This window comes from Podarcis bocagei (genome assembly GCF_964188305.1).
Source record: "Podarcis bocagei genome assembly, chromosome: 16".
Lineage (NCBI taxonomy): Eukaryota > Metazoa > Chordata > Lepidosauria > Squamata > Lacertidae > Podarcis > Podarcis bocagei.
Genome location: NC_138142.1, coordinates 4,936,137 through 4,953,381, shown reverse-complemented (window position 1 = coordinate 4,953,381; position 17,245 = coordinate 4,936,137). Strand labels below are relative to the sequence as shown.

At 45.4% G+C, this 17,245-nt stretch overlaps 1 protein-coding gene across 2 annotated transcripts in view; it reads left to right on the top strand.

Moving 5' to 3' along the window:
• RILPL1 (Rab interacting lysosomal protein like 1) overlaps nt 1-17,245 on the top strand; it is a 31,613-nt gene that overhangs the window by 1,953 nt on the left and 12,415 nt on the right. For both annotated transcript variants that reach the window (XM_081174869.1, XM_081174870.1), the window contains exons 2-4: nt 4,344-4,494; nt 11,205-11,323; nt 11,914-12,132. In XM_081174869.1, the coding sequence (XP_081030995.1) occupies nt 4,344-4,494; nt 11,205-11,323; nt 11,914-12,132 (489 nt within the window). The remainder of the gene's footprint in view (nt 1-4,343; nt 4,495-11,204; nt 11,324-11,913; nt 12,133-17,245) is intronic.

Below are 17,245 nucleotides of genomic sequence, written 5' to 3'. Positions count from 1 at the left end.
GGTCTCCCTCTCCTGCTGTGGAATAATATGTCTGACATGAGGCGAGTCTCTGAACATGGGCAGAATGCCATTCCATCGCCATTGACTAGCCACCCTGTCCATACAGTTGAACATCATTCAACTGAAAGGTGGGATATAAATCTTTAAAACAACCAACCAAACATATCTGGATACAAATCAGGTTAAAAGCTTCCAGATAAACTTCTGCCTCAGAACCACTTAGCACATCATTGATTCATCAATAAATATTGCCTGGGTGGCTTACAAACAAAAATATGAAACACACAAGTATTATTTAAAACCAGCAATGAACAATAAAAATATATTGGAAATTCCTATTTGCATAGAGGCAGCATAAAACAATTTGCAGCCCAGATTTAAAATAAAAAGGGATTCACTTTACCCAAATTGACTAGCCTGAGCCTATGCATGGTTACTCTAAGTACCCAATGAGATTAACTCTTGAAATTAAGTGGGGATATAGTTGCAGTCTTAGAAATTAAGGTGCTCCTGGCACTCATTGAGGCAGAATTCCTATCCCATTTGATTCTAACCAGAAAAGAGGTTATTTGGTGATGAAACAGATCCTTACTATTTTTATTAATTACATTTATATCCCACCTTTCTCTCAAGGAACTCTTGGCACATACCGTATTTTTCGCTCTATAACACGCACCCGACCATAATACGCACGTAGTTTTTAGAGGAGGAAAATCCGTAGGCATGCCACCCGTAGGCATTCCCTCCATAACATGCACAGACATTTCCCCTTACTTTCTAGGAGGAAAAAAGTGAGCGGTATGGTGCAAAAAATACGGTATATGTTTCTCCTTTTTTTATTCTCACAATGACCTTGTTAGGAAGGACAGACTGAAAAATAGTGATGGGCTGAAGGTGAGCCTCATGGCTGAGTGGAGATTTAAACTTGGGTCTCCCCAGGCTTAGTTTAGCATTCTAAGCATCCATCAGCCTAGCTCTGTACTCTACACTTGGCAAGAGGCACTCAAGTTGTTTTTCTTATGAGTCCTACTTTTTACTCTAGAGTTGCTCTACAGTAAATCTAGAGTTGATCCCTGGCTTCAAATACAAGTTCTGGGGCTTTGAGGTTCTGCAAGCTGAGCTTGGACTACGTTAGAGCCCTAGGAAGAAGGAAAAAGAGATGGAAGAGATAAGAAAGGATATGGGATGGGAACTAGGGATATTAATTTATCCACTGTACCCATTCAGTTCTCCTAGAATTATGCTCTGAGCTGACATCAGCCTCCAGTTTGGTTGTGCATTAAAGTGGTAAACGAGAGGCTAAAATAGAGTCACCAGCCACTAAAAAGATCACAGGCCTTTGACTCACTTCTCCCTCTCTCTGCCCAGAATAAATTGTGCAACAATAGCTGGGCTGTCAACTCTGGTGGATGGAGGTAACTGTTGCAGAGAGGCACTGCATAATTGTAATTCTCTGGAATGAATTGATTCCAAATATTGGGGTGTATAGCTTTGGGTAACAACAGAGGTGTAGCGTGGGGGGTGCAGGGGGGGCCGGCCGTACCGGGCGCAACATCTGGGGGTTAGGGTTAGGGAGCGCAAACCCACGGGTTAGGGGGCGCAAATTACTTGCCTTGCCCCGGGTGCTGACAACCTACGCTACGCCACTGGGTAACAACTGCAGCCCCAAGATAATCTCAGAGCTGCCACCCTTCCAGGGAAATTTCTCATCCAGGTCACTTTCCATTCAATGAAAGATCAAAGAATGAGAGGATGAGGAACCCTAAGTCTTCTGGGTAATTATTTCAAGCCAGCCCTGGAGAATTTATGGCCCTCCAGATGTTTTGGGGACTACAGCACCAAACACTGCTGGATGATGGGAGGTAGAGACCAACGGCATCTGGAAGGGGCACAGGTTCCTCACATCTGTCTTAAGCAAAGCTTTGTCTGTAGTTAGCATGTGCTGTGTCTATGGCCATATTGCATTGGGGCAATTACACCAGGTCGTCCTTTATCCTCACAACGGACATGTAAGGTAGGTTAGGCTGAGAGTTGGTGCCTGGCCCAAGGCAGGGAGTGAGTGAAAACATCAGTGAGTTATGTGAGTGTTAAATGTAAAACTACACATGCTCAAGAGTTATTTTTGTTTATCAAGGTCGGCAAAATGTGTTTGCGTTTTGCTGAGAGTTTTGAAACTGCACATGATCAGAATATTTTTTCATAGCCCATCAAAGCTTATGCCACGATCCATTTGGAAGTCTTTAAGAACCCACATGACTTACTTTTATGGTACATTATTTAATGCATTTGGTGGGGTGGGTGTCCTATTTTGGGAACTGCACCAGGCGCCCCTCCCTCCTTAATCCAGCCTCTCAGTTCCTCCCTTGTGTGTTGCTTTCAATCTCAGAATGGAGAAGCGGGTGGGGAGGAGAGAAAGATGGATCTCCCCAATCCACTGCCTGCTGGTGTCTTTCCTCATGGGCTTTGTTTGCTACTGGCACTGCAAAAAGTGCTTTAAAATTCCTTCCTGCTCAGCAGGTTTTAAAGCAATAACGGAAGAGGGGGTGGGAAGGGAAGGGAGCATGGCTAGAGGAGCAATAACTAAGACCTCCTCCTGCGATAAAAGCTGGGGAGGGGGTTATTGGTTTGTTCTTGTTTTTAATATGCATTTTGTGTTTTTGTCTTGTATTTTTATGCTGTGAACTGCCTTCATCTACGGATGAAGGGTGGTATACAAATTTAATATAGAATAACAACAACAACAACAACAACAATATAAGATGAAATGGGTTAAGGAAGGTGACAGTAATACAAACGTAAACCAGTAGCAAACCAACATTCTCTGATCATATTGCATTGTGGGAAAGCAGCTATATTAGGCTTGCCAAGTGTGGTTGCCAGCTGACCAGAAGACGGCATGTCTCTGTGCCTTAAAGAGCAGCGGAGATCTACCAACAAAGCTTTTTCATAGCAAAGAGGTAAACATCAACATCTGCTGATGTCTATATAACAAGCTGCTTGGTAAAGCTTGCAGCCCTCAATATGTTGCTGGCCTGCTACTCTCATAATTCCTGAGCCATTCTGGCTGGGGTTGATGGGAGTTGGAGCCGGGCAACATCTGGAGAGCCAGAGGAGCAAGAGCTGAGAAGAATGCTGGCAAACATATGTTCTCCCAAACCTTTCCTGAGGCCCCACCAAGCGTCTTTCTCTGGTTTTCTCCTTAACAAAGCACTCCACGCCTCCCTCTGGAGCTGGGATCTCAGCCTTGGTTGTCAGTTTACTCTGCAGGCGCAGACCAGGGTCTTCAGGAAATTGAAATAGCTCCATAGTTCAGCAGCAGAGCAGCTGCCTTGCAGGGAGAAGTTGCAAGTTTCTGGCATCTCCATGTGGAAGTGCGAAAGACTCCTGTGTAAAACTGCAAAAGTCTGATACTAGTCAGTGCTGGTAGGGTATGGATAGCCTGTTGTTGGTCTACAGGTGGTCTATCACCTCTGGCCATTGGTCATGATGGCTGGGGCTGATGGAGTCCCAACAAGATCTGGAGCAACCTGCTACCCTCCAGACACTTTGGACTACAACTTCCATCATTCCTGACTGCTAGTCATACTGACTGTGGCTGATGGGAGCTGTAGTCCAAAACATCTGGAGGGCACTAGGTCAGGGGAGGCTGATCTGGAAGGACGCAGCTTCCACCAGTTTAGTGAGCTAGATGGACCAGCAATCTGATCTGGCATAAGGCATCTAAGGTCCTATTGTGTTCCTTAAACTTTCATATTTATTTATTGCATTTATGCCTTATCTTTATTCTGTCGTGGAACTAAAGGCAATGTACATCAGAGCTTGGAGGTGGTGTCTTCAGCCATTGACCAAAGCCAGATCTGTTGAGCCTCAGGAAAATTTGCTGATTCACATGCCTCCAAGATCCCCTGTATGAGATATGAGAATAGGAATGTAAGAAGCGGCCTTATACCATTGGTCCATCAACCCTAGTATTGTCTACACCAAGGTGGAGAACCTGTGACCCTCCAGAGGATCTTGGTCTATAGCTTCCAACATTCCTCACTTTCAGCCCTGAAAACTGAGGCTGATGGGAGTTGTAATCCAATAATATGGGGGGGGGGGTTGTCAGTTTACTCTGCAGGCGCAGACCAGGGTCTTCAGGAAATTGAAATAGCTCTGGAAGCATTTCTCCAGAGTTTTAGACAGGCAGTCTTTGCCAGTCCTACCTGGACATGCAGGGCTTTGAAACTGGAACCTTCTGCATGGAAAGATGCTATAACCAGCAAGATCTGGCCCTTCCATTGAACGGGAGACATTTGACCGTCCGTGACCTGAAAGTGATGGTATGCAATCTCACCCTCTAGGAGCTGGAGCTGGTGGAAGACGTTTGGAGAGGGGAAGCTCAAGATCTCCTCACCCAAATCGCCCAGCTTCAGGAAGAGAATAAGCAGCTGATGACCAACCTCTCCCACAAGGACGTCAACTTTTCGGAAGAAGAGTTCCAGAAGCATGAAGGTAAGTGGGGTAGGTAGAGATTCTCGATGACAGCATTGGGTTCATTTGACCTGAAACTCAGTAAGAAACTGTTTGGGAAAGTACAGTGGTGCCTCGCAAGATGAAATTAATCCGTTCCGCGAGTCTCTTCGTCTTGCGGTTTTTTCGTCTTGCGAAGCACGGCTATTAGCGGCTTAACGGCTTAGCGGCTTTAAGAAAAAGGAAACAAACTCGCAAGACGTTTCGTCTTGCGAAGCAAGCCCATAGGGAAATTCGTCTTGCGGAATGACTCAAAAAACAGAAAACTCTTTCGTCTTGCGCATTTTTCGTCTTGCGAGGCATTCGTCTTGTGAGGTACCACTGTATAGGAGATGGCAGCAGGCAGGCAAACAGTACTGACATAAGTCTGTATGGAGCACGTGACTCTGGTTGTATGACAAGTTCACTGGCTTCCTTTTGGTTTCCTGGAACGGATCAAATGCCTGGTTTTGACTTTCACCACCTTTAAACCAGAATGGGGGACCTGTGTCACTCCACATGGTACTGGACTGCAACTCCCATTAGCCCTGACCATTGGCTATTCTGGCTGGGGCTTATGGGCACCACAACTGAAAAGGCCCTTCTTTTTTGCTCACCTGCTGAGCCTCAGCTGGCAGAGGATACTGTGCAGAACCTCAGGTGCACAGGAACGAAGTACATGGGAAAATAATGGCTTTTGTTGCAGTTCCTTGTATATCACCTGTAATAACTATAGTAATTAAATGCACTCAGGCCAGATAGTCAATTATATGGGAGGGGAAACAAAGGGATTTGAGCTCTTAGCATGTGGGGCTAGTATTGGTCATGCAGACCCACTTAATTATACCAGGGGGGCTTGTAGCCCTCCAGATGTTGTTGGATTCTGACACTCATTCATCCCACCCAGCATGGTCAGTATTCCGGGATTATGGGAGTTTTAATCCAGCAACATCTGGAGAGCTGCAGGTTCCCCACCTCTGCTTTATAACAATTGCCTTTGTTGACTAGAAATTTGGGTGCTGTTGAGGAGGGAGAATTTTAAAAGAGCCTCCTGGATCAGACCAAAGGTCCATTGAGGTTCAACATCCTGCTCCCTACAGTGGCCAATCAAATTCTTAATTCAGAGAAGTCCACAAGCAGGACATGGAAGCAACAGCCCTTCTTTTCCTGGTGTGCCTCAGCAAGCACAATTCACTATTCACCAACCACAGAGGTTCCATTGCATTGCTGAGAATTGATAGATTTGAGGAGGAGCGGCCCAAGTCCTTTTTTATTAGTTTGTTTACATTTCTATACCACCTTTCCACCAATTGGTGCTCTTGAAGCCTTGAAGGCAAGTGGCGCCACCAGCCTTTGTGGCCGCAAATTCTGTAAATCAGGACTGAGGAACTTGAAGCCTAACAACATCCAAAGGGCCACAACTCCCATCTGTCCCTTAGTCAGCAGGGCTAATAGTTGGAAGCTGTAGTCCAGCAACATTACAGGGCTGCACAGTTCCCGGTCCAGCCATAAATGAACTCTGTGTTGTGTAAAGTACCGCTTGTTTTTGCTGAGTGCTGTATCTACTGCCAGCCAAATTCACTGGGTGAAAATTATTATTATTTTTTAATCATTAATAGCTTTGAAAAATCAAAGTTTCCAGGATGATTCCAATATTAAATACTAGCAGCCTGATAGCCAGTGTTGTTCAGGAATTTTAAGAAACAACCCACCCCCCGCAGTTTTGAAATAAGCTGTTAAAATCAGTGAAGTTTTGAAAGGTTCAGTCTGCCCTCTTGATTCAAAGCAACGTCCAGTCATATCCAAATATAAATGAAAACTTGCTTCTTGATTTCAGGAACCCTCATGCAAAATTTGGTTATGATAAATTAAGGATGTCTCAACACACAGCAAGAGACAAAACAAATTTCCAAAATATGAAGTAGATGTGTGGGCTGAAACATGAAATCCCTTGGTAAACAAATCCCAGACAACCCTGCAGAATCCTGTGCAGCTTGCCCTGATGGAATTAGTCCTGCGCCATCAGATCTTTTGCACGGCACCCACAGAACTGAGCTGCCAGCGTCATGTTTCACATAAAACTATTTTTATATGAAAGAATCTTCTTGGGAAGCAGTGGGTGCAGGATCTAGGTCAGCAGAGGAGCAGAACAGAACCTCCACAGTTGGCCACAGGTTGTCTCCTTACTTGCTCCCCTTGTTACTGCATCTCTCCTAGAGAACAGCCACTTTGCCCAGGTGGGGTGGAACCTGTACAATGGTACCTCTGGTTAAGAACTTAATTTGTTCTGGAGGTCTGTTCTTAACCTGAAACTGCTCTTAACCTGAGGTACCACGTTAGGTAGTGGGGCCTCCCGCTTCCGCTGCGCTGCTTGAGCACGATTTCTGTTCTCATCCTGAAGCGTATGTAACCCGAGGTGCCACTGTACTCCCCTCCCCCGGTGCTGTTGAATAACAAGTGCAACTGCATTTGGGGTACTGTTTACTGTTTGGGGTACCTCGCCTCACAAAGGGTATTGTTGGGAAAGGGTCAGAAAACAACCCCCAAAATGATCAAGGGGGTGGAGAGACTCCCTCCGAGGAAAAGTTGCAGCATTTGGGCTTTGGAGAAAAGGTGAGCAAGAGGCAGTGTGACAGAAGAGTATTAAATGACGCATGGCACAGAGAAAGTAGACAGGGAAGTTTTCCCTCCCTCTCTCAAAACGCAAGAACTCATGGACATTCGGTGAAGCTGGATGTTGGAAGATTCAGGACAGAGAAAAGGAAGTCACACCGTAAACTATGGAACTCCCTCCCACAGGAGGCAGTGATGGTCACCAGTGTGGACAGCTCCAAAAGAAATTAGGCAGATTTATGGATGGCAAGGCTATCAATGGCTGCTAGCCTTGATGACAGTGCTGTGCTGCCAAGGGCGGAGGAAGTAATATTTCTGAACACCAGTTGCTGGGAAACACAGGAGTGGGAGAGGGCTGTTGCGCTGAGGTCCTTCTTGGGGGTTCCCATAGGCATCTGGTTGGGCTACGTGAGAACACGATACTGGACTAGTGGGGCCTTGGCCGGATGAAGCAAGCTCTCATGAGAGCACAATGTCCCATCAGTTCTGATCCACTAGGCATGCTAGCTGGGGTTGATGGAGCAGTGGCGTAGCGTGGGGGGTGCAGGGGGGGCCGGCGGCACCGGGCGCAACATCTGGGGGTTAGGGTTAGGGGGCACAAATCCACGGGTTAGGGGGCGCAAATTACTTGCCATGCCCCGGGTGCTGACAACCTGTGCTACGCCACTGTGATGGAGTCATGAGCCTCTGTAAGCCTCTGTTCTCAATCTTTGAGGCAAGCTGCAAGCCTATCCCCACTTACCTGAGAGTAAGACCCACTGAATTCAATAGGGCATATTTGTAGGGAGCCATGCTGAGAACTGTGTCATCAGTCCATGAAATGTCTCAGAACATTTAAGCTGCAATGCTATACATTGTTGTTTATTAAACTCTTCCTTGACTCTACATTATGCATAAACCCAGCCCACCAGTTTATGTTGTGTTCGCTGCCAACAAACCACAATCCAACACTATGGCTTGTTGGTGGCTTACAAACCTTGGTTTGCTTTTAAGTATGCTAACCCAATAACCATGGTTTGTTTGGTGAATGCCTGGGGTGGGTTGGCCAAACTGCAAAGGTACAAAGCAAGGGCATCTGGAAAACAAAACAAACTTGGAAGGAACAAGCCATGGTTTATTTGATTCTCTGTGGGACAGCTTATAGATAAGGATTATGTGCAAACCAGGCTCTACCTACAGTGACTGACAGCAGCTTTCCAGGAAATCAGGCCAGGGGTCTTTCTCAGCCTTGCCTAGGAATGCTGGGGAATGAACCTGGGGACTTCTCCATGCAAATATTGTAAGTAAAGTTAAAGGGACCCCTGACCATTAGGTCCAGTCGTGGCCGACTCTGGGGTTGCGGCGCTCATCTTGCTTTTTTGGCCGAGGGAGCCGGCGTACAGCTTCCGGGTCATATGGCCAGTATGACTAAGCCGCTTCTGGTGACCCATAGCAGCGCACAGAAATGCCATTTACCTTCGGAGCGGTACCTGTTTATCTACTTGCACTTTGAATTGCTTTCAAACTGCTTAGGTTGGCAGGAGCAGGGACCGAGCAACAGGAGCTCACCCGTCGCGGGGATTCGAACCGCCGACCTTCTGATCGGCAAGTCCTAGGCTCTGTGGTTTAACCCACAGCACCATCCGCACCCCTGCAAATGTTGTACTCCACCACTAAAATACAGCTTTTCTCCATCTTAGGCTATTTTAAAAGAACTTGCAACTGATGCCTGAGTTTGCTTATTTCCTCTTTCCTCCCCACCCATTTCCTTTTGTGTCATGTCTTGTTAGATTAGGGCAGGGAATGTCTTGTTTCTTATTGATCTGTAAGCTGCCCTGGACATATTTTTTGTATGAAGAGGTGAAAATTAAATCCATTGGTTACCAACCACGATTAGGAAAGGGAGTGAAATGAAAGGCTACCGTTCTGAAGAGTCCACCTCACTCAACTCAATGGGACTGGCTTCTGAATAAAAATGCATAGAAGCAGGCGACCGAGCTATAAGCGGTCCTACAGCATACCCTTCCTTGGAAACAAATTGTAAGCCTATGGTATTTACTGCTAAACAAATGAGTATAGGATCAGGGGCAGAGCAGCATTGATCACAATGCCATTCTGTACATCTGTGCTGAATCAACATTTAGAATTAATTTGGGTTACATATTAAATAGTATTTATTAGTTGCTTTAAATAAGTGTTTTAAAATGGCTTACAAATAAGTGTGTGTGTGTGTGTGTGAGAGAGAGAGAGAGAGAGAGAGAGAGAGAGTCCGAGCAAAGCACAATTTGAAGCAATCAGACCATAAAAGCGATCTCTCCATCCCCTAACTACCACATATAGCCCCAAAAGGGATGTGTATACACAAAACATACCTACATACACACAATAATAATTATTGCAAGTAAAAAATTAATGCTCAGATGTGTGGGGGGAAAACATTTTAATCTAGTGCTAAGAAAAAATGAGTAAATCTGATCAAAGCAAGCAGGTTTCTGATCTTTTTCTAGGCAGCAAAATAAGCAACCTTAGCAGAATTTAGCAGGAACCACACCAGAAGCTCAGCAAGTAATGCAGCTTCCAGAATTGGAGAGGCTACTTGCCTTGAGGGCTCTTCATTACCACAGGTGCTTTCTGAGCATCCTTTTGATGTGGAGGGTGGAGTCACCTGCTTAGAGAATCCTTAAGGTCCACCACAGACTTCACACAGTAGAGCTGCAGAGAGGAAGAAACAATCTCAGTGGTGAGACTTATTTTTTTGTAGAGACAATCCCTAGTTTGGGTTCAGGATATGATTTAGCTTGTTGCTTGGACATTTTAGAAAGGTATTGGGAGTCTGATTATGCATATGCCCCCCTCCCCAACAGAAACCAAAATGGGAGGAACAAAATTAAGAAAATCTTGCAATGCAGAGAACTTAAAATAGAGTTTTTTTCTTAATGGTTGGAAGAATTAGGGGGGCACAGTGGCGTAGCGTGGGGGTGCAGGGGGGGCCGGCGGCACCGGGCGCAACATCTGGGGGTTAGGATTAGGGGGCGCAAATCCACGGGTTAGGGGGCGCAAATTACTTGCCTTGCCCCGGGTGCTGACAACCCACACTACGCCACTGGGGGGGGCACGCTTAAACTATGCCCTTAGGGTTATTTTTCTAAGCTTTAACACTTTTTAAAAACTAGGTAGTCAGTTTGGAAGGCATCTGCAAATCCCTGTAGTCGTTAATATTGTCTGAGAAGCAAATAAGCTTAGTAATGGGAGAGAGGTACTGCTACACATGGGACCTGCAGGCAGATGTTGCAGTGCGGAGTCCTTCTGTTCAGGGTACCAACAGCTATGGTAGTTTCCTACTCCATGCCATTCCCCCTCAAGAACATGAGAAAAGGCTGCTGGACCAGACCAGTGGCCCATCTGGCCTTATATCTTGTTCTCACAATGGCCAGTCAGATGCTTATGGGAAACTAGCAAGCAGGATTCAGGCCCAAGAGCCCTCTCCCCTCCTGTGGTTTCCAGCTGCTGGTATCCAGAGGCATTGCGGTCTCTATGGAGGCAGAATAGCCATGGCTAGTAGCCAAGGTTTTTAAAGTTAAATTTAAAACTACTTAATTTTACTTAATGGCGGCTACTGAGTCTTTTATACTTTTTATGTGTTTAATATATTGGAATTGCCAATGTTTGATGGTTATTTCTCTTATGGTTTTGTTGTCTAAAGGCTGAATGAGTAGTAGGTATGATGGGACTACAACTCCCATCATCCCTGACCTCCATGCTGCATGAGGCTGATGGGAGTTGTAGTCAATATCATCCGGAGGGCACGACATTGGCTATCCTCCAGATCATGCTTGGCTACAGCTCACATCATCTCTCACCATTGACCAAACTAGCTGAGGCTGATGTGAGTCAGTGTTCGTCAACATCTGGAGGGCCAAAGGTTTCCCATCCCTGCCCTATTGGATGGCCCTAACCTGATGAATTTCTGCCTGTCATGTAGTTGATAAAAAGTGCAGGAGCCCTGCCAGGAAAAAAAAATGTTTACCTTAGTTATGTATGTTCAACAACCAATTATGTTTACTTAACAGGAACAGTATTGCAACTGGAGCCTCCTATCACTCTTTCTCTCTTTTTTCCAGGAATGTCTGAAAGGGAAAGGCAAGTGATGAAAAAACTGAAGGAAGTAGTAGATAAACAAAGGGATGAAATCAGAGCAAAGGACCGTGAACTTGGTCTTAAAAATGAGGATGTAGAAGCTGTAAGTCTGTTTCATCCCTTTAGGGATAAATGCCAAAGTACTGCCAAGCAACTTTTTTAAAGGCCCTAATATCTAAATCCATTTATTTTGATATGTAGCAAATTCACAGAGGCCAGCTTATCCCTATTAGTAGATAATGGTGCTCCTGTGTTCAAAAGGGATGGAGAAACTCAGCCCCAGGGGCAGAATGCGGCCCTCTAGGCCTCTTTGTCTGACCCATACATCTTCTCCTCTGACCCAACCCCTTTACCAGCTCTTCACTGCACCCTCCTTGGCTAGAATGTGTCTGCTAATGTTTCTTGCTTTCCTGAACAGAGAACAGGGAGGGATGTGGGAGTACTAAATTAAAGCTAAAATTCTCCGTTTCCTGGCAAGAGGGATCGTTACACCACTCTGGAAATTGTAGCTCTGTGAAAGGAATAGGGGTCTCCTAACAAGTCCCAGCACTCTTGACACTTCCCAAGGATTCTTTCGGCGAAGCAACAACTTCTTAAAAGAAATGATACTACTCTATATTGTATAGTGTAGATGGGGCCATAATTGCAGCGGTTTATCAGTTTCCTCCCTCCCTCCTTTCTTTTCTCTCACAGCTTCAGCAACAGCAAAACAGGTTAATGAAAATCAACCACGACCTTCGCCACAGAATCACGGTTGTGGAGGCTCAGGGAAAAGCTCTGATTGAGCAGAAAGTAGAGTTGGAGGCCTACCTCCAGACCAAGGAGCAGGAGATGGGAGCCCTGAGGGCTGAGCTTGGAAAGCTCCGAGAAAAACTGCAGGGAGAGCCGAGTCAAAATGGAGAAGAAATCCAGGTAAGCCCTGGTTTTGTCTCCATGAAACATATATAATATTATACAGTGTATATGTAAACATAAGTATGATGTATTTGTGTGTGTGTGTTTCATACCACTTCAATTGCCATGGTTTCCCTAATTGTTGGCATCTGTCTGTCTTGGGAGACAGTGGAGGGGAGGGGGCCTTTGGGGGTGAAGTTGAACGGTTGGAAGGTGGCAGCGTCCGCTGTGGCTGTAGAAACCAATACAGAAGACACCTGTTTTGTTGCAGCTGGGGCAGATGAAGGCGTCTGGTTGTGCTGCTGCAGATGTACCACAATGTTTCTTCTCTCCTCCATATAATGCGTAATTAAACCTTTAATTACCCGGAGTAAATCCCTTTGAACTTGGGGGCGGGTGGCGGCAGCTCAGCTCTGAGTAGGCAAGTAGGTGTGGCAAACTCACAGTGGATAGATGTATCCCCCAAAATCATACACGGCATGTTTCCTAATGTCTGTTGTTGGGGCTGGGTGGGGGACAGTGGCAAGGGCTATTGTCTGTATGGCCTCCTGGGGGGCTTCCTGGAGGCATTTTTTTTGCCACAGTGAGAAGCTGGCAGCTGGGTGGTAGACATTTTTATCTGACCCTGGAGGGCAGGGGTGGAGAACCTGTGGCTCTCCAGATGTTGTTGGATTGCAGCTCCCATCAGCCCTGAGCAGCATGACCAGTGCTGAGGAATGATGGGATTTGTGGTCCAGCAACATCTGGAAAACTGCAGCTTCCCCAGGCTGTATTCGAAATAGTTTGAATTCTTAACATTTCACTTGAACGGCTAATTGATTTTTATTTTGGAGGGGTGGATGAAATGCAGAGGCGACTCTGGGATCTATTTTAAGATTGTGTCCCATGAGCCAATATCATATCCAATGTTCCCTTCCACCACCACCATTGCAGTGCAATGTTAGTTTCTTTAATGCATGAGTTCATCTGAAACATTTGACCTTCTACACTGCTATGGAGATTGAGGACTATTGTCTGCCTCTCATGTTTATGGCCGAGGCTCAAAAGCTGACAGTGAACTCATATCTGTGAAGCAGAAGTAAATGCCATGAAGGACTCCCAGTACTAATTCCTCAATGGATATTCAAATTGTGGGTGCAGAACAAATTTAAATATTAATGCATAATTCTGTTTGTGTTTTCATGTATGCAAATGTTTCTATTTACTTTCCTAACAAGGAAGTAGGTGGTGTATAAGAATGAGTGCAAGGGAAGTTGTCAGCATAATAGTGAGGACTAGGAACTTGGTATTTTAAAAGAAACAGCCCACATACATCTTTTAAAAAACAAAACACAAGACTTCTTAATGTATCATATGTAACACCAAGCACTGGATTCTGTGATACATGAAGGATTCCTTGCTTAGACACAGCCTGTCCCCCTACTCCCCCTAATAACTCAGGAGGTTCATTATTTTATACCTGAGGGGAGCTTAGAATGTGACACTTTTTTTCAAAATAAAGTGGCTTTACAGAAAAAGTGACTTTGGAAGGAAATATTACATTGCTAACAGAGCTGGAGTGGTTGGTTACATGATTCTTTGACTAAAACCACACAGTGTACAGCAAAACTTTCCAAACTTTTTGTGTTGGTGACACATTTTTTAGACATGCATCATTTTGAGACACAATAATTCAGTTTTACTAGCTAAACTAACCCCTTATAAGAGCATTCACATGACACACCTACACACTGCAGCCAACTCACTAATGTGTCTTGACACACACATCAGAAAGCTCTGGTGTACAGTATTTAAAATCGGGTACAAGGCATTAACTGCAACATCCTTTCTCTTTTTATTATATTTTTTAAAGGTTTCTAACTCTCAAAGTTCCCGAGGTGAGTTTTAAAAATGTAACCAATTCCTACTAAAATCTCAAGTGAGGGAGCTGTAGGGCAAGCAGGCTACTATAGTAGTTAGATGATTTATATATTGCGTTTACTGTATATACCACCTGTTATCCAAGCAGCTTAAGATGGTCACATGGTTCTTCCCCCTTCCTCTTTTAATCCCCACAACAACCCTGTGAGGGAGGTGAGGCTGAGAGGCAGTGAGTGGCGCAAGGTCATCCAAAGAGCTTCATGGTTGAGTAGGGATTTGAACCTGGGTCCTGTTCTGTCCTGACACTCTAACCACTCTACCTTCCAGTGAACGGTGGCCCATTAAGGTGAATTGCCTTCTTACTTACAACCAGTTCTGTGGGCCTGATTGTCCCCTTCCTCCTCCTCCTCCTCCTCCTCCTCCTCCACAATCTCAGTTCTGGCTTGGCTTCTGCATCTGCTATAAAAGTACTGCTCTTTTTTATATACAGTGGATGCTCGGGTTGCAAACGTGATCCATGCGGGATGCACGTTCGCAACCCACAGTGGTGCATCTGCGCACGCATGGGTTGCAATTCGGCGCATCTGTGCATGCGCAAAGCATGATTTTGCGCTTTTGCGCATGCACGACCGCCAAAACCCGGAAGTAACCCATTCCAGTACTTCCGGGTTTTGGCAGTCCGCAACCCAAAAAAACAAACCTGAAGCATCTGTAACCCAAGGGATGACTGTATTCCCAAGTACTCCTAGTCATGTGATAATACAAAGAGGGTTTTTTAAAAATATATATATATATATCCCTGACTGCTGCTTCATTCATTGTACTCTAGAGCAGGGGTCGGCAAGGTTGCCTGGGTCGGATCAGTTCCGCAGAGCTCCCTCGGTGGGCCGGATAGTGAGCGCACATGAGCGCCTGCAATTTCCAGCATCTGTGAGAGTCTGCTCATGTGCAGACGCAATTTCCAACGCCACAGAAACGAGGCGCCACGCTGCGCCGGTTAGTGGCGCAGCACGAGGACTTGCCGAGCGGGCAGCTCAGTTCTGGGGAGGCTCATGGCCAGTTAAATGGCCTCCGCGGGCCGCAGGGTTGCTGATGCCTGCTCTAGAAAATGTTCATATTCCAGTCATTCAATTAAATCTGCTGTTTGGCCAACAGGAAACCATCAACCATTTTGTCCCTTCGTGAATATGCAGTCAGTATTAAATCTAGAATGATGCCATGAAACTGGGATATTCTCAAACTGGCAGAATTTTTGTGCTATGGGTTTATGAAAACAAAATAAAATGAAGGATCGTAGTTTTAAACCTCTCATGGAAGTGGTAAGGAAGATTATCCCTGCCCCAACTGCTACTTCTAGATTTTTTTTTACTTTACTTCCTTTGCCACAAGTGGCCTCATCCATGCCATTCATTAAATTTGTGTTGGTGCTGTGAATTTTAGAGCAGAGAAATCTGTTTTAGAGGGAGCCAGACCATTGGTCCATCTAGATCATGGCGGTCCAAATTTCCATACCAAGTATCCTTCAACACAGAACCCGTGGGCCACATGCTGAACTAAATTTCCATATCATAAATTCGTGTTTGCAGTATGTTTAATATTACTTAATATATACTATTGAGGGGCGTGGGTGGCTCTGTGGTCTAAACCACTGAACCTTGGGCTTGCTGATCAAAAGGTTGGCAGTTCGAATCCCCATGATGGGGTGAGCTCCTGTTGCCCAGTCCCAGCTCCTGCCCACCTTGCAGTTCAAAAGCACATCAAAGTGCAAGTAGATAAATAGGTACCTCTCTGGCAAGAAGGTAAACGGCGTTTCCGTGCGCTGCTCTGGTTCGCCAGAAGCGGCTTAGTCATGCTGACCACATGACCTGGAAAAACTGTCTGTGGACAAACGTCGGCTCCCTTGGCCTATAAAGCAAAATGAGTGCCGCAACCCCAGAGTCATTTGTGACTGGACTTAACTGTCAGGGGTCCATTTACCTCTACCTTTAATATACACAATTAATATACTTAATTAAATATATATAGTTAAATATGCAACTAATAGATTTATTATTTTTAATTATTAAACAAATGTAATACACAGGCAGATGAATGTGCTTTTGTTAACGATGCATGACACAAAAAATAAAATTTTAAGGCTTTAAGGTGGTTCATGAATGTTGCTAGGGGTCGCCAAGAAAGGTCTCGTGGGCCGGACTACCCTGATCTAGGTCAGTGTTGTTTAGATTGCCCGCAGTTCATCAGCATTTCAGGCAGGGCTCTCTCCAAGTCATACCTGGATATCTTGGGGGTTGAAGCTAGGAGCTTCTGCATGCAAATCAGATGCTTGAACTGCTGAGCTGTGCCTCTTTCCTGCAAATTAAGCAAAAAAAAGCATTAATACAAACTCTCTGTACAGCTTGAGGGTTGCCAGCTTTACAAGTGGGCCTGAACTGTTTATATTGTTTGTATTTATTTCAGCAGTTAAGAGTTGTTGTTGTTGTTTAGTTGTTTAGTCGTGTCTGACTCTTCATGACCCCCTGGACCAGAGCACGCCAGGCACTCCTGTCTTCCACTGCCTCCCTCAGTTTGGTCAGACTCATGCTGGTAGCTTCGAGAACACTGTCCCACCATCTCGTCCTCCGTCGTCCCTTTCTCCTTGTGCCCTCCATCTTTCCCAACATCAGGGTCTTTTCCAGGGAGTCTTCTCTTCTCATGAGGTGGCCAAAATATTGGAGCCTCAGCTTCAGGATCTGTCCTTCCAGTGAGCACTCAAGGCTGATTTCCTTCAGAATGGATAGGTTTGATCTTCCTGCAGTCCATGGGACTCTCAAGAGTCTCCTCCAGCACCAGAATTCAAAAGCATCAATTCTTTGGCGATCAGCCTTCTTTATGGTCCAGCTCTAACTTCCATACATCACTACTGGGAAAACCATGGCTTAAAGCCAGCAGTTAAGAGAAGAGTAGCTAAATAAATGCCCTCTCTGACACTTCTGTACTGCACTCCAGAGCCTGGTGCCTCAGGCAGTTGGCGTCTGGGTTGTCTGCTTCTAAATCTGGCTCTGTATATAGCTTTTAAAATAAAATGCTTTACACTGTGCGCCAAGGAAGAAGAAGGAAATGTGAGATTTGTTTCCCAAAACAGAATGTGAACATGCAACTGATGTAAAAATTCGGGTTTGACTTTTGCTGCGCAACTCCCTATGGGACTCTGAGTCCCCTAAGTCCATGATCGGTCAGAGAAGAATGGATGGTGGCAGAACCAAGTGGAAAGCAAGGCAGAGGTTTATTT